The 26175-nt window shown below is 45.0% G+C and overlaps 1 protein-coding gene across 1 annotated transcript in view; it reads right to left on the bottom strand.

The window, feature by feature from the left end:
• Positions 1-1483: 1483 nt before the first annotated feature.
• LOC132567775 (hormonally up-regulated neu tumor-associated kinase homolog A-like) overlaps positions 1484-26175 on the bottom strand; it is a 45141-nt gene continuing 20449 nt past the window's right edge. Inside the window, exons 5-8 of the mRNA XM_060233493.1 lie at positions 19848-19975; positions 4976-5111; positions 1645-1822; positions 1484-1537 (exon numbers count right to left, since the gene is read on the bottom strand). Coding sequence (XP_060089476.1) covers positions 1484-1537; positions 1645-1822; positions 4976-5111; positions 19848-19975 — 496 coding nt within the window. The remainder of the gene's footprint in view (positions 1538-1644; positions 1823-4975; positions 5112-19847; positions 19976-26175) is intronic.

Here is a 26175-nt window from a genome sequence, read left to right as displayed (position 1 = left end):
TAAATAGATCATAGGAAAGTTCTGTTATAATCCAAGACTTTTAAAAATTTGCACCATTTCTCTGTGTTATTTATTTATTTATTTAAGATTTATATCCCGCCCTTCCCACGAGTGGCTCAGGGCGGCTTCCAGTAGTAGATCCAGCAACATTACAATATTTAAACATATAAAGGGATCAGCATTTAAAACAGATAAAAACAGATAAAACCATAGTTATCAATAAACATTAATAAATGTTAGAAAGTATGGTGTGCAAATAATATGACTAAACTGAAGCTGTCACATTTTGGTCACATCATGAGAAGACAAGACTCACTGAAAAAGACAACAGTGCTAGGAAAACTTGAAGGTAGTAGGAAAAGTGGAAGACCCAGCATGAGCTGGAATAACTCAATGCATAGGGTCATAAATCAGAAGTGACAGCACATAATACACACAAATAATATGAAATACGCATCTTGAAATTTCATGTAACACACAAAAAGGACAGTATTTAATTTCCTACTGTAAGATTCCCCCTCCCGTACACACATAGCATTTTTTCTGCACTGAGAAAACCTCTGTGGTGTGATGTGGGGGAAGGAAAAGAAGAGTTGGTTTTGTATCCTGCTCTTCACTACCTGAAGGAGTCTTATAGCACCTTACAATAACCTTCCCTTCCTCTCCCCACAGCAGATACCCTATGAGGTAGGTGGGCCTGAGAGCGCTCAGATAAAACTGTTATTGACCCAAGGTCACCCAGCTGGTTTCATGTGGAGGAGTGGGCAGGGAATCATATCTGGTTCGCTAGATCAGAGTCTGTCATTCTTAATAATTACACCAAGCTGGGGATCCTATCTGGTGACTAGCAAACACAATCTGGATAAACTGACACAAAACTTTATTTACCAAATAAAAAACTTCTTTGTTTAGTAAGAATGACAATTTATGCATACACTATAGTTTCCTTCCAAATATGAATATAGGTGTAAAACATGTTAAAAATCTCACTTGGGAAAGAGGTGAAGTTAATTCCTGTGTATGTTTTATTCCCATTATACTATTGCCTGACTGTATCTTATTAAGTTATTTGTATTTAATTGATTGGTCTTTGACCGTATTAAACTTTCATTCAAAGAGGTGAAGTTAATTCCTTACTATAATTATGCTTTTTAACTATGGATATTATTGTTTCTTGAGAATGCTCATGTATGTTACTTTTGTGACATGGCTTTTCACAGGTTTTTTTGAAAAATCCGAGCATGAACTCATTTGCATATTTGGCCACACACCCTGACATCACCATTGTTCTACATATGGTTTTTTTTGTAAAAAGTGCCCAGCAGGAACTCATTTGCCTATTAGGACACACACCTCCTGATGCCAAGCCAGCTGGAACTGCATTCCTGCGTGTTCCTGCTAAAAAAAGCCCTGGTTTTTCAGTACTGGCATTATTACTGTTATATACATTTAAACATTATACTGTTATATACCTAGTATATGCCTAAATTTGCTCATGCAGCTTCAGAAAAGGTGTGCTCACGACCCATGTGGAAATCTATGAACAGAATCCCAGAAAACCAAGAGTTTTCTCCATTCCCTAGAATGAAGACACACTAAACGGTTTGATCTATGGACCATAGCTCTTTTAATTCATTGTCTCACCTTCATTGTCCTGTGTTCCTTCTGATACTTAACAAATTTCTTCAGAAGTAAGTAGTACGTAGCCATTATAGAAGATGGCTTGTTATTTATCAGTACATTTACTACATCTGAACGGTTGAGCTCCATTGATTCTGTCATGTAACTCAGAACAACAGGATTCAGGTCATCAGGGCGAAGTCTGAAAAAGAAGATATATGTATGCTAATACTATTGCATATCACCACTTTACTCCTTATGCACATCTGGAAGATCAGGTTTGGTGCTCGTATATGAACAAACTTCTCTCCTTTAAGTGGTGGAATCTTCTATGCAATCAGTGGGGGTTCTTCCACTGGGTACACAAAACATATCTCATCAAGAGAGACCAGAGAAAAACCTCTGTGCACATGAAGCTCATAAGGCTGGCCTCACAACTAAGCAAAGTGAACAGCTATTTCAGGTAGTAGATTCAACTGAAGGATTTCCTTGCTCACCTCTCCATTTCTGTTCTCTAATTCTCACTCAACGTGATTTGGCTGCTCCAGTTACTGAAGATGGAAGCTCACATGACTGAATGTTTCCTTATTAAAAGCCTTTTTTCATAGAAAACTAGATGTTAAGCAAAAGACTATGCTACAACCATTCTCTCTTGCATCCAGTGTCCTTTGTTGGGGGATTTTGTTTGGTTTTGTCTCACTATTCAGTCATTTGAGATCAACAGTCTGATGCAATAAAGTGCAGGCAATTAGGTCTGTGTGTCATTTTAAAAAAGGAATTCTAGTTCAAAGCTGGGGGGGGGGTAAAATTAGGGTTCCCAACCTCCTGCTGGGGGCAGGGTTTTCCCCTAAATTAGGGCCCCCAACCTGCTGGCACAGAGTTGGTCAGTGGGTGGATCCTCCACCTCCAAAGAGCTCCTTCATGCATGACATGCTGAGCATGTCATGCAGGGACACTCAAGCAATTTGGATAAAAACTATAGCACCATAGAGTTTTTAACCCAAACTGGAGTCAAGTAAAACATGTCAACCCTAGGTAAACTTTTGATTTTTCTAATCATGGTGGAAAATGCCCTTCAGTAAAGTTATGTGATGCTGAGATTTTCCCCCATCCTTATCTCTCCATTAAAGACTAACTATGGAGTAACTTTATGAATCTGGTCTAGGTTTATATCACTACCACTGAAGAGGGATGCAAAAAATTCCAAAGATTTGCTGTTTGGGCTCAAACATAGATGACATGTATAGGTTCTTTTTAGCTTGTGGGTCAACAAGAAATCATTCAATCATTCAAAATAGTTTTCAGTATTTGTGCTGGTTGTTCTGGCTGTGGTTTTATACAAACCTTTCCCCCCTAATGTATAGTTCTGCTGTCTATACATTCTTTTATGTTAATAACTCAGAATATTTGACTGATGTTTCTCAACTGATGTTGCTTGTTAGGAGACATGGCCGGATTTCCCACTCACCCTGTGCCACTCTGACGTTCCTCTTTTCAGCACGGCATCATTCCGATTTCCCACTATCTGCCCCAGCGCTTCAGCTTGCATTGGCGTTTTTGCATGGTAAACAGAAACCACTAAAAACCATTTTTTTGTTGTCATGGAAAAATGCTGATGCAAGCTGAAGCCCCGGGGAAGAGAGTGGGAAATCGGAAGGACATCGTGCTGAAAAGAGGAACGTCAGAGTGGCTTAGGGTGTGTGGGAAATAGGTCATGATTTCCTGGTCACTGAGGTAAAGTTTTATGCTTGTTTTGGAAAGTTCAGTAAGAAAACTTAATATTTTAAAATGTTTGGTTTAAAAAACACTATTCAGCCTGTTTAGGATTTTTTGTCTTCCTGATAATTTGTTGCTGTCTGCAACAAATGTTGTTTCCTCATTGTCTCCAGACCATTTACAAAAGAAGTAACTAGCACTTCTCTCAGTGCTAATACTTGAAACCTCCTTTAATTACTTGTCTCAGCAGTTAAAATTACCATCATTGTTCTGCTCTGCTTATGGATTTCTAATCAACTTCCAATCTATAACAGGTCTTATCTGTCATCCCAGAATGGCTAAGTTTTCTTAAGTACTCTTGATAAGGGGAATTTGGGCCTTATTGTCTTCATAGAATTTTCTGAACAGTCAGTGAGCATGGCACCTACTGTTCATATTAAAAAGTAAGGTTTTTAAGATTAAGGTATAGCTTTGCTGACTATCTAGTATTTCCTTATATTGATAACTTTGATTGGTCATATGATTCTTCAATTGTTTGGCAAAATAGCTTTACAGATGTTTTAGAATAATTAAGCTAGGAAAAATTTGGACTCTTTTGCACAAGAGTGAACCGCCCCCAAAACTGAAAGTTTGCAGCTTTGTGCATCCCTACAATTAAGCAACTAGAATTAACTATAACAATATAAGCACATATCATATGTGGTGGAGCTGCAACACCCCCCAAGCACATGCCTTTTTTTTTGAAGCTTATAGATAATAAAATTGAAATTATTTTGAAAGCAAATTTAAAAATTGTCACATAAATCTCTAATAACATTATTCTTATTAGCTGCAAGATACTTCATATTTTAACACTGGCAATCTACAATAAGTATTACAATAGATATATGGCACGAGGGTTTGCAAAATATATCCTTTGTCAATCTATACTCAGCAACTCTTTAGTCTCTATTTAATGGTAGAAACGTATGGAAAGATATGATTTAATAAGTAATCCATATATAGTTGGCAAAGATGCAAAAGCATCTTGATAAAGTTATAAGGCAATGGGTTGGATGTAGTTTAGATTTTTCACTTGTGCTAGACTACTTACACAACCGAAAAAAGCTGAACTAGCCACTTGTGCTAAGTCAAGCTTATTGTACCCCTTTTGTGTTTATGCTTGCACAAGAACTGTACAAAAATAGGAAAGAAAGCACATAGCTAGGAATTTTTGCAGGAGGGAGGACCAGGGTGCTAGGGGTGCATTAATTAATTAATTGAGCCTCAAAAGCAGGCAGATCGCTGTTGGGGTGGTTGCTGTAAAATTGAAATGGGGCAGAGCCCCATTGGCCCCCTTCTGGCTAGCAGTGCTAAGACTTGTGCAAGCAGAACTGCACTAAATCTGTTTATCTCTTTAATTGCCAGTCTTTGTATCCAAGCCAAATTGTATAATAATATTTGCAGCCATTAGATTTTATTATCTTCTTTGTATTGTTTTTATTATTTCATTTGTATTTTCCTTCTTGTTTTTTCTCTGTTATGGTTTGTTGATGTGTTGAATAATAATACAAAACTGAATTAATTAAATTTACCTGAAGCTTAGGAACAATTATACTCAAGATGAAACGAAGTGGAGATAATGTTTGAAACAGATTACCTATTTTTATATGTAAGTGAATTCAGTGGTTTCTTGATAGTACCATCATTCAGCCATTTGTCTTTCATTGCCTCTTTAATTGCAGGTCGTTTAGCTGGATCAGGTTCAAGGAAGGAGTATATGAAACGAACAGCATCTGTGCAGAAATTCCAACAAAATCTTGTTATCAAAAGTAATTAATTGAATTCCTGTTCTTGACAGTCAGGGTACATTCTGCTAGAATGCTTACGTAATATCCATCAACTCACTTAATATTATTTCAAGGAGATAGTAAACTGAAACCTTACCAAATGTGCGGACTATACCTAAGAGTTCCAGATCTCCTGCTGGCAACCCCCACTTCTTGCTGACACTCAGTCAGCCCACAGGAGAAAAAAAATGAAAAAATCACTGTTAGTATGACAATATGATGTTGTTTCTGGGAAACCCCCAGAATTGGCATCACATTCTTCTAGGGACAGCTAGAGATCATATGATTTTGCCATAGAGCTTCTTGAGATTCCTAGGGAGGTGCAGCATCATTTCCAGGTTTCCCCCCCAGAAATAACATCATACTCTCATGCTGATGGCATCCCACCCCATGCCCTTGCCCCCAGATTCTCACCAGGTGCCAGAAATCAGATGGCAACCATACTACACATCAAGTTTTAGCCAGGAAGAAGCTAAACTGGATGGTTTATTCTTTATGGACAACTCTTTTTAGTATCACCAGGATTAAAGTATTTTACTTGACCTGATTTGTATCTGAAGTTTAAGTCTTTGTTTATATTTGTTTATCTTTATTGCTGGTGAGGAGGGAGGTGAGAAACAAGTCTCAAAACTGATCCTCTGGTATAAGAATAATAATTTATTGATTGATACTTTAATTTTATATCCTGCCCTCTCGGCAAGCGGACTCAGGGCGGCTAACAATCAATTATGAAAAACAATGTAAAACCAATAAAATACATTTAAAACATTTTGTGGTGCTATACATTTTGATATGGCGAGATCTTTGTTTTTCTGTTGATGATCCCTCCTCAGTGGTGAGAGGTTGTGGTTCTCTCCCAGATTCGGGTGTTGAAGTCCTGTCGAAACAGTTCAGTTTTACAGGCCCTGTGGAATTGTGAAAGATCCTGCAGGGCCCTTATGGCCTCTGGGAGGGCATTCCACATTTCTGGTGCTGCCACTGAAAAAGCCCTAGCCCGAGTGGAGCATAGCCTGGCTTCCTTTGGTCTAGGGATGGACAATAGATTTTGTGTCCCTGAACGAAGTGCTCTCTGGGAAACATGCGGAGAAAGGTGGTCCCGTAGATAGGCAGGCCCCCAACCATAAAGGGCTTTAAAGGTCATAACCAACACCTTGAAACAGACTCAGAACACAATAGGCAGCCAGTGCAGCTCTTTCAGCACTGGCTGAATCTGTTCCCATCTAGGGAGCCCCATCAACAGCCGCGCTGCAGTGTTCTGCACTAGCTGAAGTCTCCGAGTTATGGTCAAGGGTAGCCCCATGTAGAGAGCATTACAGTGATCTATTCTCAAGGTGACCGTAGCATGGATCACCATAGCTAAGTTGTCATGCTCCAGAAAAGGGGCCAGCTGCCATACCCGCCGAAGATGAAAAAAGGCGGATTTGGTAGTGGCTGCTACCTGGGCCACCATTGTCAGAAAGGACTCCAGGAGCACTCCCAAGCTCTTGACCTTAGGGGCCGGTATTAGTGGCATACCATCAAGAGCCAGCAAGGGGGACACCTTTCCCGGGCCACCCTGACTCAGATGGAGGATCTCGTCTTCGTCAGATTCAGCTTCAACCGACTCAGCCTGAGCCAAGATGCTACGGCTTGAAGTGCCAGGTCTATATTTTCTGGGGTATAGTCAGAATGGCTACCCATCAATAGATAGAGCTGGGTGTCATCTGCATATTGGTGACAACCCAGCCCATACCTCCTGACAATCTGGGCAAGGGGGCACATGTAGATGTTAAATAACATCTAAGACAGAACTGCACCCTGTGGCACACCATATATAAGTGGGTGCCTTTGGGATGATTCTTACCCATCACCACCCTTTGTCCCCGACCTTCGAGGAAGGAGGTCAGCCATTGCAAGGCAGACCCCTGAATCCCCACGTCGGCGAGGTGGCTAGACAGTAACTGATGGTCAACCGTGTCAAATGCAGCTGACAGATCTAATAGTAGCAGTACCGCTGAGTTGCCCTGGTCCAGATGTTGCATGAGGTCATCCATGAGGGCAACCAAAACAGTCTCTGTCCTGTGACCTGGCCAAAAGCTGGACCAGAGTGGATCCAATGTGGAAGTTTCATCCATAAATCATGAGGAGCTTTTGTAGCCCATCCAACTAACCTAAGTTCTGCCAAAGCTCAACCCAAGACCTCTGTAAACTAGCTTTGAGATCTAGTCAAGTGAAATAACTTAGGACAGCCAAAGCTCAGTCCTCTGAGTCACCTTTGAAGACAGAAGGAAGTAGGGGTGTTAAAGCATCAACCCTTGCAACTGGCAGGCAGTATGAAATTTCCAGGTTAGCCAGGTTTGTTGTAACACATCTGAGTGAGCTTGGCCTTTTGCCCTGACCAGGTCAGTACAGCAACACCTTCTGTCTGCTGTACGTCAAACTCCTGCTCAAGTCTGCTGCTCTAGTTCTAATTCTATCTGACCTCTATGGCCCTGTGCTGGAAAAGTGCCCCCTGCCTATATTTTAATACATCCACCCATAGCCCTTGCCCAGCATGGACAGCTGTAGAGTTGCTGGGTGACAGCACTCATGATCTCTGTGTTACTCAATTTGACCTGGGCTGTACTGTAATATGATAGGTACAGGGGAGCAGTGACATGGAGCTGCCTTGGCACATCACTGCGCTGCTTTCACTAGAAATGGGTGACCTAACTGTATGTTTAGCTAGGCAGATTGAGAATTCTGTGGATGTAAGCCAACCTAGAACAAATGCGTCAACTGTTTCCAGTAAAAACTGAACTATGGGGAGACTTTGTATAATGGTGCCCAATTCTCTTGCCATGTTGCATAGCAACTGCCTCACATTTCTGAAGGTGTATCTGAAAAAAAATCCCAACAGTGTGCTCACAATAATGATGTGATGATTTTTAAAAATAAAGCCAGCTTTAAGGGTCCATTCTGCACAGCTTCCAAACGGACTCAGAAAAGCTCAAGATTGCTTCCTTACTACATAACGCCCAGGCTTCTCAGCTTGATGCTGTGCCTGTGTGTCCAAACTGTGACTCAGCTTTATGCTGTGATCAGATTGAGCCAAGGCCTAACAACAAAGCACAGATTCATAATGCGACTGGTATGTAAATTATACTTTGGGCCTACAAAAAGGACCCCGAATCATTCACAAGCCAAATCCTTCACAAGGGGAAAAGATCAGGCCTCACATTTTCTTCCTAAGATCCCCTATATATAAATACGTGATGCTGTATATATTTTGGGAACTGGTTCTGGTTCACAAAATTTATATAAAGTGTAAAGTACTGGGGTCGACGCAGTAAGAGACCAGAGGCGGAGAGTGATTTCAGCAAGCTTTACTTCAGGAACACCAACACAGACTTAGCTCTATTCAAACCTCCCGCTCCTTTATACAATTCTTGCCCCCTTCTGATTGGACCTTAACTATGTACATGGATTGGCTATTTACAGAGGCCTAAGGGCCTATCAGGGTACAGTATGAGCCTAGATGTTGATTGGCTACTTATGTTTCAATCCTTCCCCTGATTGGGCACGCTTAGGCCTTCTCTGGAACCCTGGTGTGGAGTACAAGCTTGGCTTGTTCAGCTTCCCTCCAAAAGTAACAGTTCCCTCCAAAAGTAACAGTTCTCCATTTGAACCTAGGACACAACACCCCTCCCCCCATAGTTCCAGCTATCAGGTGACATAGTCCTGGAGATATGCCGGAGGGCGGCGGTCTCGTGTCGAGCGTCGGAGCTCCGAGGGGACTGGGCGTTCCGACTCGGTTGGTGGTTCCGCAGCTGCAGAGCTGGAGACATCTGGGACGGCGGCCCCGGGAGACCTGGGTTCAGCTGCGCGGTCGGGGGTCTCCTCCTGCTGGGCCGAAGCGGGCTCTACGGAACCCTGTTCTGTGTCAGGCTCACGGGGACTTACGTTGTCCGGATCTGGAGCCTCTGACCTTGGCTCCCCGGCAGGCAGGCGACCACGGAGTTGGTCGATGTGTCGCCTCAGGAGATGTCCACCCTCCAAGGTCACTGCATAGGAGACCGGTCCGGTGACGTGGTCCACCTTTCCAGGGAGCCAGGCGGGGCCAGTGGTGGCATAGTTCCATGCCCACACTGTCTCACCTGGGTAGAACCCTCTGGGGGCTTTAAGGTGTTCCGGCGCCGGTCGCCTGTCTGGGGCTTGGTCAGGGTGCAGCTTGTCCAGCAGGGTGGTGATGCGGCGGCCCATGAGGAGTTCAGCTGGACTGCGACCTGTGGAGGCGGTGGGTGTGGTCCGGTAGGCCATTAGGAAACACGCCAAGTCTTTTGGCCAGTCTGAGGGGCCCAGACGGTTCAAGGCCTCCTTTGCCATGCGCACCATCCGCTCTGCCTGGCCGTTGGTGGCTGGATGAAACGGGGCAGAGCGAATGTGCCTGATGAGGTTCCTGGCTAAGAAGTCCTGGAACACTGCGGACGTGAATGCTATGCCGTTGTCGGTGACGATGGTCTCCGGCAACCCGTGGGTTGCAAAGATGGCCCTCAGAGCCGTGATGGTCGCCTGCGATGATGGCGAGGGCACCTGGACCACCTCCAACCACTTGGAGTATGAATCCACTAGTATGAGTAGAGTCCGCCCATGGAAGGGGCCAGCGAAGTCCATATGCAGTCTTGACCAGGGGGTTTTGGTGGATTCCCATGGTTGCACTGGGCCACGTGGGGGGTCAGGCCTTGACACCTGGCATGGCGGGCACCTTTTAACCCAAGCCTCAATTTCTGCATCGAGGCCGGGCCACCAGACATAGCTCCGTGCGAGAGCCTTCATGCGGACTATGCCCGGGTGTGCCTCGTGCAGGGCTCTAAGCACTTGGTCTTGCAAGGGTTTGGGGATGACGACTCTGTTGCCCCATAGTAGGCAGCCTTTGTGGGTGGATAGTTCGTCTTTCCGGGCTGCAAACGGAGTAAATTCCGGCCCAGTCGAGCCCTTGGGCCACCCCCTCCCCACCCAGCCCAAGACACGGGAGAGGACTGGATCACAAGCGGAGCGGTCAGCAACGTCGTGGGCGAGCAATGGCCTGTCCGGAAGCATGTCCATCAGTAGGATTTGATGAGCCGGGGCTGGATCGGGATCCACATCAGGCAAGGGCAAGCGGCTCAGGGCGTCAGCATGGCCCATTGCCTTGCCCGGGCGATGCACTAGGGTGTAAGTGTAGCCGGCTAGAAAAATGGACCAACGGAGGACCCGTGGGGACAACACCTGAGGGGTCTGCCGGTCTGATGCAAAGAGGCCCAAGAGGGGTTTGTGGTCCGTATAGAGGGTAAAGGGCCGGCCGTAGATGTAATCATGAAATTTTTTGACGCCGGCCACGACTGCCAACCCTTCTTTGTCGATTTGGGCGTAGTTCCGTTCCGCCGATGAGAGGGTCCGCGAGTAGTACGCGATAGGGACTTCGGTCCCATCAGGGAGTTGGTGGCCCAGAACAGCCCCCACGCCATAAGGGGTGCGTCGCATGCAAGGACCAAGGGCAGGGTCTCGTCGAAATGGGCAAGGACGGAGTTGGACATCAGGAGGCCTTTGATATCCTGGAAGGCTTTAGCGTGCTGGCGGCCCCACGACCAGGGTCGGTTCTTGTCTAGAAGCCGGTGCAGGGGTTCGGCCTCCGCTGCCTTGTGGGGGAGAAAAGCATGATAAAAGTTTAGGAGGCCGAGGAAGGCCTGGAGTTCTTGCTTGTTGGTGGGCGCTGGAGCATCTCTGATGGCACGCAGCTTGGCGTCGGAGGGGTGGACCCCCTGGGCATCGATGGAGAACCTCAGGAATTCCACCCGATCCACGCCCAGGAGGCACTTCTCCCGTTTGACCTTGAGGCCGGCTGTTTCAAAACGTTGTAGGACTCCTCTAAGGCAGGCGGCGAATTCTTCAGGCGAGGCTGCTGTGATCAGCACATCATCGAAGAATGGAGTGACTCCGGGAAGTCCTTTTAAAAGAGAGTCCATGAGTTCCTGGAACAACCCCGGAGCCACACTCACGCCAAATTGCAACCGCTTTACTCTAAAGGCCCCCCGGTGGGTCACAATTGTTTGGGCGTTGGCCGTGGCCTCATCCACCGGCAGCTGTTGGTAAGCTTGGGCCAAGTCCAACTTGCCAAAAAATTTTGCGCCGGCTAGGGTGGCTAAAACGTGGCTGACGATGGGCACAGGGTATGCGTGGGCCTGAAGAGCCTTGTTGAGGGTGCACTTATAGTCTGCACAAATCCGCACTTCCCCACTGGGCTTGACTGGAGTCACGATGGGAGTTTCCCAGGTTGCATGGGTGACAGGCTCTAGTATTCCCTGTGCAATCAGTTTATCCAGTTCCTCCTCAATTTTAGGCTTGAGCGTGAATGGAACTCGCCGCGCTTTAAGCCTAATAGGCCGCACTGTGGGGTCGAGGTGTGGTGTAACCGGGGGACCCATGTAGCAGCCCAAGGTGCCATCGAAAACGGCCGGGAACTCTTCGCAAACCTTGTTAAAGTCCACTCCGACAGTCTTATTGACCCCCCTGATCTCTATTCCCAGGGGCTTGAACCAGTCGAGACCCAAAAGGTTTGTAAGGTGGTTCTTGACCACTAGCACTTGTAGCTGGCTTTTGAACCCCTTGTATTGGACTGGGACCAGGCCCACTCCCAAGATAGGCACCTTATTCTTCTGGAAGTCCACTAAGGTAAACCCCGGGTCCCTGAGACGAGGCCTCAGCCTGGTGGGAATTTTAAAAAAATGTCTCTGCCGCTATAATAGATGATGCTGACCCAGAGTCCACCTCCATTTGGCAGGGCACCCCCCCGATCCCTACATTGACCCGGATTTTGGAGGGCCTGACTGGCGAGGGTAGGTACTGTACCGGGTATGGGTGGGCGTGGAGAGCGTCGGTCTCGAAGTCTGGCTGGCCTTCGGAGTGCGCAGATCTTTGCGGGACGCGTGCTCGGGATGTGGATCTGCAGGCACAGGCGATGTGGCCTTCCTTGTTGCAGAGTCGACAGGTGGCATTCCGGAATCGGCAGGTCTTTCGCTCGTGCTGGCCCCCGCAGCTTGCACATGCAGGTGGTGTCTTGTGTCTCATGCCCTGTGGGGCATGGGTGGTCTTCCTTCCTGCTGAACGATAGCCGGTTTGTAGAGCTTTGTCCTCGTCTGAATCCTCTGTAGATGGTTCAGGGTTGATCTGGTGTGCCGCAGCCTGTCTTGTCAGCCATGGCTCTGCTGATCTGCCCTTCTCCCAGCTGGTGGCCACATCGATTGCCTTTGTTAGGTCGCACTCGGAGAGGGACAGGAGTTTCTGTACTAGTTTTTCGTCCCTCAAGCCCCATACAAACTGGTCGAGAAGGGCTTCGTTGAGGTCTGCGAAACTGCATCGGCTTGCCACCCGGCGCAGGCTTGTCAAGAACGCCATCGTGGTTTCGCCTGCCTTCTGTGTCCTTTGTCGGAAGTCCCAGTGCCGGGTGAGCTTGGTTGGCTGGGGCTGGAAATACTTCTCCAGAGCGCTGATGATGTCGTCCACCGGCGTCTCTGAGAGCTTCCTGGGTTGGAGAAGAGCCCTGGCTAAGTCCACGGTCTCCGTGCCACACGTACTGATAAGCAGAGCTCTCTGCATGGTAGTCTCTGTAATCTTCCGGAAGGTCAGGTATGACTGGAAGCCTTCGACCCATGAGTCCCACAGCTCGGGGCGATCGATGCTAAAGGGCTGTAGGAGGTTGGCTGGAGCCTCCATTCTTGGCAGCGTGTCTGGGCGGCTTGTGAGCTGGGGTGTGCGCAGAGTGGAGGTGCGGACCCAGATGGCTTGGATTTAGCCACCTTTCCGTGTTCCTGGTTCTGTTGCTGGTTCTTACTGGCATCCCATCCTCGTCGCCAGTGTAAAGTACTGGGGTCGACGCAGTAAGAGACCAGAGGCAGAGAGTGATTTCAGCAAGCTTTACTTCAGGAACACCAACACAGACTGAGCTCTATTCAAACCTCCCGCTCCTTTATACAATTCTTGCCCCCTTCTGATTGGACCCTAACTATGTACATGGATTGGCTATTTACAGAGGCCTAAGGGCCTATCAGGGTACAGTATGAGCCTAGATGTTGATTGGCTACTTATGTTTCAATCCTTCCCCTGATTGGGCACGCTTAGGCCTTCTCTGGAACCCTGGTGTGGAGTACAAGCTTGGCTTGTTCAGCTTCCCTCCAAAAGTAACAGTTCCCTCCAAAAGTAACAGTTCTCCATTTGAACCTAGGACACAACATAAAGTATGGACTGCAATGCGTGCTTTACATGATGATTTAGAACATTTGGGAATTGAGAAGACACTAGAGCTACTTAGGGGCAGGTTCTGTTGGCCTCAGATGGCAAAAGATGTAGCCAAGAAGTGCCAGACCTGTGCATGCTGTGTTCAACGGAAAACCCTGCCCATTAAGGCAGCTTCTCTAGAGATTATTAGCACTTCTGACCCAATGGTGTGCATTGACTTCTTATCTGTAGAATCTGATAGGCAGAATTATGGAAATATTCTGGTTGTGAAAGATCATTTTACAGGCTATGCCCAAGCTTATCCAACGAGAGACCAGAAAGCAAGGACTGTTGCAAAAGTTCTTTGGGAGAAATTTTTTTCTGTCTATGGATTGCTGTCAAGGATTCATTCTGATCAAGGGCCAGATTTTGAGAGCCGCCTGTTGAAAGAAGTACTGAACCTGGCAGGAGTCAAGAAGTCAAGGACTACCCCATATCATCCTCAGGGTGATCCCCAACCAGAAAGATTCAACCGCACTTTGCTAAATATGTTGGGCACCCTCCGGGCTGACCAGAAAACCAAATGGAGCCAGTATATAGCCTTCCTGGTGCATGCCTACAATGCCACCCGCAATGATTCCACAGGATTTGCACCATACTTCCTGATGTTTGGGAGAAAGCCTAGACTCCCAATGATCTGTGTTTTGGTGTGTTTGGGGACAGAGATGATACTCGGACTCATCTTCAATATGTGGAAAGGTGAAGCAACAATTGCAGGAGGCCTATCAGCTAGCCACAGCAGCTGCCTGGAAAAACACCGATTGCAACAAACATTGCTATGATGCCCGAGTGCAGGCTCATGAACTTCTACAAGGGGACCGAGTACTGATCAAAAATCTAGGTCTTCCTGGAAAGCACAAGTTGGCTGATATATGGAAGGCACTGCCATAAGTTGTAGTCGATAAGCTGGGAACTTTGCCAGTCTATAGGGTTAAGCCTGAAGATAGCGATGGGCCTGTGAAAACTCTTCACAGAAATCACTTGCTTCCAGTTGGACAGCTGCAAGGTATACCTGAGGCAGAACTATCAAGAGTCCAGCTTCAGGCTGAAAGAACAGTGAACACTAGCAGGAAAATGAGAAGAGAGAGAAACCTGTCTGCTCAGCATTTACAGTTTGGAGAGAACGGTGATACTTCTAAATAAGTAAAAAGTAAAATTTAAAATTTTATTTGTATCCCGCCCTCCCCGCCTAGGCAGGCTCAGGGCGGCTAACAGCAATAGTTCTGGAGGATGATTGGTTACAGGGACCTGCCTTGGGGGATGAAATGTGGCCTAAGCAAGTAGATCTGCTGGACAGGATGCCCCCATGTGATGCAACCCAAGGGAGCAGTGTGCCCTGCCCTCTATATGCAGAAGCTGAGCCCTTTTTGTCACAAGCAGTACTGCAGAATTCAAAATGTAAATGCTGATACAAATCACCCTCCAGTCATGGTAAATGTTGAAGAAGAGAATGTAGATACGCAGAACAGCCCTACATTCAGCGGTGAGACATCTGATGAAAGCCCCTCTTCTTCACTGACCCAAAGTCCAGTCAATGAGGAAGTAACAGCCCCACCCACTATTAGGAGATCCAGCAGAGAAATATGGTCTGTAAGAATATTAACTTATGATAAACCCGGTGTTTCAAGTTATGTACCTGTTCACCCTCTGAAAACATTTGTTACTAGAGTTTGGGCATGGGTTGATGCAGTGTAGACATGTAGCATTGTGTTCCTATAATATAGTTTTGCCAGGATAGCCAAATTATGGCTGGGCGGAGAAATGTAGATTTTTGGGGATATATATTGTTGGGGAGAGAAGTGAAAGCACTTCATTTGCATATTGGGAGGAGTGTATGTAGGAATGACTAGAAGAAAAGGCAACTGGGTAGTGGGAAGAGCAGAGACCTAGTTGTTTGGGCTCTCCAAGGACTGAAGTGCTGAGGCCTCAGCTGAAGAGATTTTTGTCTGGTGTGGGTCCTCTGGTTTTTGGAACTGACTGTTTTTCTGGAGGAGGTTAGTCCCCAGACCACCTGCCTATGAACTGAAGCTGACTTCTGTAGGATGGTGAGGAGAGAGGCCCTGAGGACTTTCCTTTCCACTGGAGGCCTGCTGCTTCTGAGGGACTGTGACTGGACCAACTTCATCAAGAAGGCAGCACTCCTGGGACACTGACTGCTGGATCTCTGGTTTGGGAAGGGAAAGTACTTTGGGGGTGGGGAGCACCATACCCTGTGTACAAAACTGTGTTTACTCTTATAATAAATAGTTACTTTGCTTAAGTCAAGGTGTGTGAGTGGGAGGTGGGATTTAAGAAAGGAGGCCTTAAGCCTTGTACTTGCTTCCGGTGCCTGGGTTACACGATTGCTTGCAGCAGAGAACAACTAAGGTGTGTGAACTATTCTTCAACATATATCTAATTTAAAGTTATGGTAAACACAGTAGTTATAAAATCATATAAGTTTTTAAAAGTGTAAGTAATATTTCTCTCTCTATTTAATTGTAAGATCAAACTGAGTGTGATGTTATAATCTAGCAGGGAAGAAAAAAAGGAGGGGGCTGTGCAAGGAAGTATCTGGCGAAAACCACTAAGGCACACAGCACAAAAATGCTGCAAAAACTTGTTCAAGATATGATAAACCAATTTGTACATTTAATCACGCATGCTGACTCACACAAAACAACACAAGCAACCTTTAAACAATTTACAGGGAGCACCAACTCCATTCAATGTTGTTCTTGTAGACACAGATTTTCATACAAATTTTGAGGGCTCTGTAGAGCTCCAATGATAGGGTTGCCAAGTCCAATTTAAGAAATATCTGGGGACTTTGGGGGTGGAGCCAGGAGACATTGGGGGCAGAGCCAAGAGCAAGGGTGTGACAAGCATAATTGAACTTCAAGGGAGTTCTGGCCATCACATTTAAAGGGACTGCACAAATTTTTAAATGCCTCCTTCCATAGGAAATAATGAAGGATAGGGGCACCTTTTTTGGGGCTCATAGAATTGGACCCCCTGGTCCAATCTTTTTGAAACTTGGGAGGTATTTTGGGGAGAGGCACTAGATGCTATACTGAAAATTTGGTGCCTCTATCTCAAAAAACAGCCCCCCCCAGAGCCCCCAATACCCGCGGATCAATTCCCCATCATTCCCTATGGGAATCGTTCATGGAGGTGCATGATGGCTCTGGGGGCGGGGCTTCCCCCACCGGCCAGCTGGCTGGGAGAGAGGGGAAGCCTGTAAAACCGGGGGATCCCCCTCTGGGACCTGGAGATTGGGAAGCCTATCCAATGATCAGAAAAAAGTCCAAAAGTCCCCTTGAGATGGAACTGCGCAATGGTACACCGGTAGGTATCCATTTCCCTATTTGCTTCCTTGGGCGCATGCATGCTGGAGGGACTAAAGCAAGTGATACAATCACATCAGACTCACTGAGTCAAGCAAGGACTGCTGCCGTCTCCAAATGCTCATTTATGGGCTGTATGCTTTAGTGGTTATAGCCAGATATAATCTAGAAGGGGTCATTTTGTAAAAAAAAAAAAATAGGTGACAGGGCTCATTAGCATAATTCATTAGCATATGCCACCCCACCCCCTGCCAAAAGCAACCTGATGCAAGAAACGAGAGCCCTGGGTGAGCGAGGTTTGCTTGGTCTGGCTAGAGATTCAGCCAGCCCAAGCAGGCCTCACTCGCCTAGGGCTCCCCTGGGCTGCCTCCCCCCCAGTCAAAAGGCCAGTAAACCACCCACTGCCCAAAATCACATAAGAAATGGAGAAAGGGTGGCATGGGCTTCTCCAGGGGTTAATGAGAGCTGTTGGGGGCGTGGCAAAACCCTGTTGGCTGGCTGTAGGGTTGCCAATCCCCAGGTGGGGGCAGGGGATCCCCTGGTTTGGAGGCCCTCCCCCCGCTTCAGGGTTGTCAGAAAGAGGGGGGAGAGGAGGGATATATCTGCTGGGAACTCTGTTATTTCCTATAGAGATTTATTCCCATAGAAAATCATGGAGAATTGATCTGTGGGTATCTGGGGGGGCTGGTTTTTGGAGAAGAGGCACCATATTTTCAGTATAGCATCTAGTGCCTCTCCCCAAAATACCCCCCAAGTTTCAAAAGGATTGGACCAGGGAGTCCAATTCTATGAGCCCCAAAAGAAGGTGCCCCTATCCTTCATGATTTCCTATGGAAGGAAGGAATTGATAAAGGTGTGCTGTCCCTTTAAATGTGATGGCCAGAACTCTCTTTGGAGTTCAATTATGCTTGTCACAGCCTTGATCTTGGCTCCACCCCTAACATCTCCTGGCTCCGCCCCCAAAGTCTCCTGGCTCCACCCCCAAAGTCCCCAGATATTTCTTGAATTGGACTTGGCAACCCTAGCTGGCTGGCTGCCCGCTCCCCTAATCCAGGGATTGTTATGCAACTGCACCTACTATTCAATGGACAAGATAGGTGGGGAGGAAGAGGGGGAACCATCAGAAAGGTTCAGGAGCTGCACTCCTGTGAGCTCCTGCTGAATTTGAGGCCTGTAATCTAGTCAGTTTAAGAGTCTTTCCAGGCAGACACTAGCTTTTCCCCCACATGTGCATTCATTCCTTTGTGTTGCTGTAGGAGTTAGTGGAAGAGCATCTGTTTTGCATGCAGAAAATCTCAAGCACAGACACTACTACCTCCAGTTAAAAGAACCAGGTAGCTGGTGATATGAAAGATCTCTCCTTGAAGCCCTGGAGATCCACTATTAATTAGAGGAGACAATACTGACTATCCACATAGTTCCCAATAAGCATGGTTCCCGTGTTGTGTGAACTTGAGTGATGTGTATGTTTTGTATGCATGTACCATATGGGTATATGAGAACCAGAGCCCTGTAAAATGTAGTAGTCGGTTTGCACCAAGTTTATATGCACATGCAAAACATACGTGTCACTTTTCAGACAATGAGGACAATATCTGAAAAGCATTTGTTTCATGCATTCATGGGAACTGGAAAAGGAAAGGTCCCCTGTGCAAGCACCAGTCGTTTCCGACTCTGGGGTGACGTTGACAAAGCTACTAAAGGAATAAACAACAAAACAGTGGCAGTATTAACTAGCAAAGGCATAAAAACAGTCTATTCCTCAGTTTCAAGCAATTAAAAAGATATATTGGCAATTACAGTTTCAAAACAATTTAAAAACCATTGTGGTGGGCATGTGCTTGAGCACTGGCAGGGATAGATTCATGCAGGTAGCCATATTGGTATGAAGCAATAGAACAAAGTTTGAGTCCACTGGCACCTTTAAGACAAAAAAAGTTTAATTCTGGGACTTAGCTTTCATGTGCACATGAAAGTTTATACCTAGAATTAAACTTTGTTTGTCTTAAAGGTGCCAGTGGACTCAAACTTTGTTCCACTGAAGGGAATGTCTATGCAACTCTTTGGGAGAAGAAAATGAAAAGGATGGAAGGAAAGCAATTAAACATTGCCAGGTGATTAAAAATGGAGGGCCAAGGGATCATTGTGGAATGGTGATGTGGGCATTATAAATATGCATATCACTAGATGGTTTTTATCCACTGCAAATAATATTTAATAGTTCTACTTGTTGGATGAAGCACTGCTGTTTTTCAGTAGCTGCCTTTGGTCATCTGAATGCTGCTTTCATTTGGGAATACTGATTTCATTTACCATGGTAGCATTTGCAGTGGCAGGATCATCCAGGAAGTTTCATGATGGCATTTGTGGTGTACACTCTGCCAAAGGGAAGTCCTGGAGTCCTAAGAGTATCTTGGAGTGAACAAAAGCCATTATTTATAAAAGAAGTTTGAAAGCATGCTTTCTTACTGTGAAAAGACACAGTTAATATCCCATTATATGGGTTATAGTGCTTAACTTTCTATGCACATGAAACTAGCCTACATTCAACATGATTAAGTCTTGTTGTCAGTGAAAATGATACCTAAACCTTTTTCTATGAAATGTTCAGGGCTTTTTTTGTAGCAGGAACTCCTTTGCATATTAGGCCATACATATCTGATGTAACCAATCCTCCAAGAATTTACAGTAGGCCCTGTAATAAGAGCCCTGTAAGCTCTTGGAGGATTGGCTACACCAGGGGTGTGTGGCCTAATATGCCAAGGCATTCTTGCTACAAAAAAAAGCCCTGGAAATGTTTATTGTTAGGGGTTATCCCACTTTCCTCCCAAAGAACTCAAGGAGGAAGGGGAATATATCATTCTCCACTTCTCCATGTCAGAACAACCCTGTGAGGTAGGTTATGCTGACAGAGAATGACTGGCCCAGAATCACACATTGAGTTCCAGATATATGAACCTGAGTGTCCCTGATCACAGATTAGCAGCTAACTACTAATCACAATGGTTTTCAAGAAGGCTTTAAAGCACTTAATTTTGGCTGGATTATACACCATGCTTACAATATAACACCTGAAATGGGTTACCTGTGGAAATATCAAATGGGATGGGATTAATTTCACCATTAACCATCTTCAGGTTAAGTTGTTTGATGTTGAATGGTTCCACGGTGAAGGGCAGTGTGCCAGTTAACATGGCAAACATGCTAACTCCTCTGTCAGGAAAAATAGATGATATATCACAGCTCTGAATACAGGGCAATACATTGCTCTCATACCATGATCATAATCATTTTTTGTAGGAAAAGCCCAGCAGAAACTCATTTGCATATTAGGCCACACCCCCTGATGTCACCATTGTTTTACATAGGACTTTTTGTAGAAAAGCCAGCAGGAACTTATTTGCATATTAGGCCACACCCCTTGACACCAAGCCAGCCAGAACTGCAGTCCTGTGTGTTCCTGCTCAAAAAAAGCCCTGGTCATGATGATGATGAAGAAGAAAAGAGATTGGATTTATACCTTGCTTCTCACTGGGAGGCTCAGAGCAGTTTACAATCTCCTTTCCCTTCCCTTCCCCAGTCGCACAACAGACACTGTGAGAAAAAGACCCCTAATTTCAGAACATCGTAGTCACCCGTTTGGTTGCCAGGGTGCCTGGAGACTCAACTCACACACATCTGCCAGGAGAACATGGGTTTTGTCTACCGGACTAATGTGAGTACTAACAGCCACAATGTTGCAGCAGCACTTTGTGTCTCTGGAAGAGTGCTAACCAGGAGAACAGTTGGGTTTCCAGCTGCTCCGTGCGTGCACCATCTCGGCCGTTGCAGCAGAAGAAGGTGCGCCGCCAGGAACTTTCCGGGCAAGCGGATTCCAGCCTTGACCATAGAATCCATATTGGTAGGCTAACATCACCAGCAACTATCTTCCTGCAGTGTCAGACTCCATGACAGCGAAGCGGGAGGCTCACGTACTCAACAGATGTCACCTATGCATAAGGCAATCAAGCTTATCTTAGGCGTGGATCCTGTCAGACTGCCTAAAACCTTTGTCCAACGGAAGCCAAGATGAAGGATGGTGCCAGTAGAGGAATGAAGAAGAGGAAGAACATCTTCACCCAGAGGCAAGTTTCTTTGTATAAATCGGGTAGCCTTACCTTAGGTAGCAATCTGGCCATCTATTGTCACCTTTTAGATAAGTTTTGATAGCCTTTTAATCACCTCCACCCCAATAATTTCACCCACTCTTTCCCTTAATGGTCATCCTGGAGCCTCCCCCTTTGGCCCATTGTTACTTGGAAGTCCAATCAAGTAACCAAGGCCAAGTCTGCTCATTGGCCAGGTATGGGCATCCAATCAGGTGCCCCCAATAAACTGTCTATTGGCTACCGCATAAGTCCAGCCCTTATGGTCATTGCGGAGCCTCCGCTTTTTCTGAGGTCATGTATCAGCTGACCACCTGTCATCTGCCCCTCCACCTCCCATCCCCTAAGGACTCAAAGTAGTCCTTATAACCTGTGACCCAGCTCCCCACAGGTGTGCATCTAGCAGTACCCCATTCCTGCTGTTTAGATATATCCCCGATTCCTGATCAGTTGAGGGTCCCTTCCCCCTAGTCCTTGTTTGTCGCCATTGGAGCCTTCCTTGAAGACTACGATCGGTAATTATCACCCTGTTTGTCCATCCTTATGTTGCCTCTATGCATTTCTCTCTATTTTTATTAGGACTGTATGTATATTGTATGTATTCATTACCTTGTATGTGTGTTCTATATTTTTCTAAATTCATGATTGTTTTACTTAATTAGTGTCCTTGGTAAATTTAGCAATAATTTCTGGAAGTGGAATCCTGTATACAATGGGCGTTTTCGCACTGACCTTCAAGTGGTGCGACCACCCTCCTCACGCCGGCGGATCTGCAGGGATTTCGCACCAGAAGCGCCGGCGCACCCAAAAGAGCCGGCGACTTCCGTCGCGAAACCAGCTCAAACGGAAACCGCCAAGAAGCAGGAAAACGTTTGAGCTGGTTTCGCGACGGAAGTCGCCGGCTCTTTTGGGTGCGCCGGCGCTTCTGGTGCGAAATCCCTGCAGATCCGCCGGCGTGAGGAGGGTGGTCGCACAACTTGAAGGTCAGTGCGAAAATGCCCATAGATTCTAGATCCTTTTTAAGCCAAAGGTGCCCACCTGTCAATTCCCCAACCTCTTTTTTTTTTAAATATTTTTATAGTTTATTGAATTAATATATTGTGTACAAGCCTGTTACCATACAAAAGAAAATATTATTAAAACAGAAGTCGAAGGCAGTGTTTTCACTAATTATATATACATTCAAATTCCATTATCTCTATTCACCATTTACTACATTCACCTTCACTATTACATTACAAATTAAACCCATTTATCCTTTTCACTTGCACTCAAGGAAAACTCATTAAAGATATTTTATCGATGACGCTTGACACCTTGCATAATACTTTACTTCCATACACCTTTAACCATCTGTATGACCTGCCCCCCTAGTTTAACTATTTGCTTTGGCATTCCATTCAGCAGCACCATCCAATTATGAATCCTCCATTTTTGGTATTTCTTTCCTATTAAATCCTCCATTTTTGGTATTTCTTCCGTTTACGCCAATTTCTCTCTTGGTTATTTAAAACCTCTCTTGGTTTTGGAGTTAAATGCCTAATTATCCATAATATCTCTTTCATTTTTTTTTATTTTTCTGACCTCTAGATCTAATAAGTTTCTCCCTTTCCCTTCTCCAAACTACATCTTTGATCTGTTTCCTTATGTCTCTTGAATGTATTTCTCTAAGTGAGCCATTCTTTTTTAGCTTTAGAGAGTTTAACCTATATATATATTTAATTTCCCTCTCAGGTTTTTTTTGTTCTTTTTCCAGCGTGGGGGTCAATGTTTCTACTACTGAACAAAATAAATCCTCATTTATTTCTTCTGATATGCTTAAAAATCTTGAAGTATATTTTACCTTATACATGTCTGATCTAGTAATCCTGTTCTCTGATTCTTCCTGTTTAATTTCCAAGTCGCCTGTACCTTGCTCCTTTAGTATTTGTTTTGTGTCAATAGAATTTTTGGTTTGTGTCAACTTTGTCATATCCGTTTTTATGTCCTTCAATCCATTTTCTAATCCATCAAGCTTAAATTTTAATCCCCCTATCTGTTCCATTAAATTGTTCTGCATCTGATTTAATGCCCCCATAAAAAAGTCTTCAAAAGATGACTGAAATATTTTGAGAGCATCCTGCGACAACATGATTCCCTCTATCATTGAGTTAAGCAGGAGAAATTCAAATTATCATATAATAATATAGAATGAAGACACCTCACTATCTCTTGCAGACTACATACACTCACTTCTTCATTCATTCTCCATCCTAATCCTTTCTCATTAACCATACACTTTTACTTAGACCCACACACATTCACACACTTTTGTAAATCATACAGTGATAGACTAACAGCATTTAATTCCTTGCTTTCCCTCTCTTTCTTCTTTCTTCCTTCAGTCCTTCTGTTTCCCCTTTCTTCCTCTTCTTCTTTGTCCGTTTTCCCCCTTTTTGTCTTTCTGGTCTTTCTAGTCTTTAAATTTCTTCTTCCAAGTTACTTATATTATATTGATCAAACTCAGTCTTTTAATGAACTATTCACTATTCTACAGCTCTTAGACCAAAAAAAATAGTCCACCTAATCCTTAATATAAATCAGATCTTCTATAACATTGTATATTTTCTCCCATCCGATCTCCACAACACGTAGCAATCTTTACACACAGTGTTTTAAATGAGTCTTTAGTTTTAGGCAAGTTTCAAGAAGTTTACTTTCTAACTCGAAGTCTTTCCACTCTTGTAGCACAGGGTTGTCACTTTCTGCCTCCTCTCTTTTCCACGCCCTTCAACAGTTATGGTGTTTGTTAGCCACGGAGAGGAGGTGAGACAGGGAAAGAAAAAATCAGTTTGTTCCTTAGGTGCCAAATCCACTGCTGCTGCCACCGCCCACCTCCTTTCCTCCTTCCTCCGACTTTGTTCCTCTGCTCCTCTTGCCAGCCACAAAGTAGTTGTCTCAAAGTAGTTCTCTCAGCCACACCCACATACACGACCGAGGCAAGCCCAATTTGCAGCCATAACAAAAAGCGCCTTACTTCAGATATATACTGTCCTTTTTTTTCCCTTTTCGTCTCCTCTTAGTCTTCTGTTTTTGGGTTAGTTTCATTTACTTTCACCAAACGCCCTCCACCTTCACCTCTGTCTCCGGTAGCTGAGACTCTCTCACCTAATGGCGCACGATGCGGTTAGGGCAAAGGGAGGGTAGAAAAGCCAGGAACCTAAAAGTTCCCCCGTGCCTCTCCCCAAGACCCCTTCTGCTAGCAATGCTCCTCCGACGGGAGCTTGCTGGGTCCTAAAACCCCCCAAGCCGCACGGTTCGATCCGTTCCTGCCCTGATGGCTTGAAACGCGACCGCTTCGTCTCACTGTAACCGCAATTCCCCAACCTCTTTTGAGGGCATTTTGGCTTACAACACCCTGTGAGGTAGGGGGGACTCAGAGATCTCTGATTCAGAACTGCTTTTGACAGAATTACTGTGACCCAACATCACTCAGCAAGTGTATGTGAAGGGGTGGGGAATCAAACCCAATTCTCCCGGATTACAGTCCATGCTCTTAACCACTCTGGCTCTCACGAACATCCAGCAAACTGACAGCTATTTCCTGCAGGGGGAAATCATTAACACAATGTCTAAGTTACAATATCAATCCTTTGGGTTTGACAAAATGAGTTTGCCCCTCATCCAACATAAAATGAGAGCGGCATGCCAAGTCAGAAACACAATAATGAATTCACACAGTAGCAGATGGGAGTGGCCCTTACCCACTCTGAGTGGATTGATTATTATATCTAACTAGATACAATTTAGGAACTGGGAATTATGACCCACAGCAATTTTAAGCTGGCCTCTCTTTGTAGCAACTTCCTCATCACTACTTTTCTGTTATCTGTAGTGCTGAGTATAAATACTTCTCTCTAATGAGCATTATACCTTAGGGAATATGAGACTGAAGAAGCTGCTACAGTCCAGTTCTGAACTACAGTGAAAGACTGTGTCACATACTCTTAGAAAAGGACTGAATTGTCTGGTCAGCATCTTGCAACATGAACAGAAGATTAAGGAAAGTCTCTCCAGATTGCACTCTTCTATAAAGAAGCAACCTTGTGCATAACATTACTTTTTGCAGGATTTTCCTAAAAGAAGGCAAACCACCTACAACAAATTCTATACCACTCTATAGAAAAAGAAAAACAATAACCTTTCTAATCTCCTGCATGATGTGGTGGGCCCTAACCCCACTGCTACAAACTCAGTCAGCAATATTGTCAGTCTCTCACATAGATAGATCTAAGTGGGCAGTCATGTTGGTCTGAAGCAGTAGAACAAAGCAGTAGACAAGTGCACCTTTAAGACCAACTAAGTTTTATTCAGAATGTAAGCTTTGTATGCTCTAAGCAGACTTCATCAGACAAAATTGGAATGGCAAGCAGCAGTTCTTAATATAAGTGGGCAGTGAGTTCGTATGTAGAATCATGGGAATGCTTTTAGCAGATTAAAATCTCTCACATACTCAGTCTGAGAATAAAGTTAGAGTCCAGTGGCACCTTTAAGACCAACAAAGTTTGAGGCACCTTTAAGACAAATACAGCTACCAACCTGGATCTATACTCAGCTTGGCAGAACTTGTTCTTTCTTGAGGACTGTTCTTCTGCCTTATTAAAGCTATACAGATTATACCATTCTGTGGTGACCTGGAAACCTATTTCAACTTTCTGCATCTGAAGGATTTCTACATTACTAAACAGTGTATAAATAGATAGACATCACCTTTTCAGCACAGCAGTCAACAAATTACTGTCCAACAGCCATGCTTACCTTATTCCATCAATGAATAGTGGATGAACCATCAATTGCCAACTGCCCAATGCTTCAGAAATAAGGACTCTATGTTCATCCTCCCAATGCTCATAATGCCATATTAGATTTTTTTACATAGAATGCTTTTGGCATTAAGCCCAAGTTGAAACAATCGCAAATGTGCAATACAAACTTAGGCAAGCAGACCGGGATGTTATATGTAGCCCCCCCACAAACCCTCCCCCCCAATCTTGACACCTTTATCAAGGAAGCTGAAAACGGAGGGAGAGCAGAAGTCGTGAAGAAGTCCAGCTATGTACAGGATGTTTAGAGGAAACTCTCCAATACCACATTTTAGAATCAACTGTCCTCAGATTCCCCACAAACAAATACCAGAAAAAGCTAAATAGGATTATGGTTACCCACACATCTACAGAAACAGGTGTATATGGGCACATGTCCAGGCAGTTTCTATCTGATGCACAAAAC

The sequence above is a fragment of the Heteronotia binoei genome, chromosome 1, assembly GCF_032191835.1.
Source record: "Heteronotia binoei isolate CCM8104 ecotype False Entrance Well chromosome 1, APGP_CSIRO_Hbin_v1, whole genome shotgun sequence".
In the NCBI taxonomy this organism is placed as follows: Eukaryota; Metazoa; Chordata; class Lepidosauria; order Squamata; family Gekkonidae; genus Heteronotia; species Heteronotia binoei.
The sequence above is the reverse complement of the archived record's forward strand: the minus strand, read 5'-3'. Positions and strand labels throughout refer to the sequence as shown.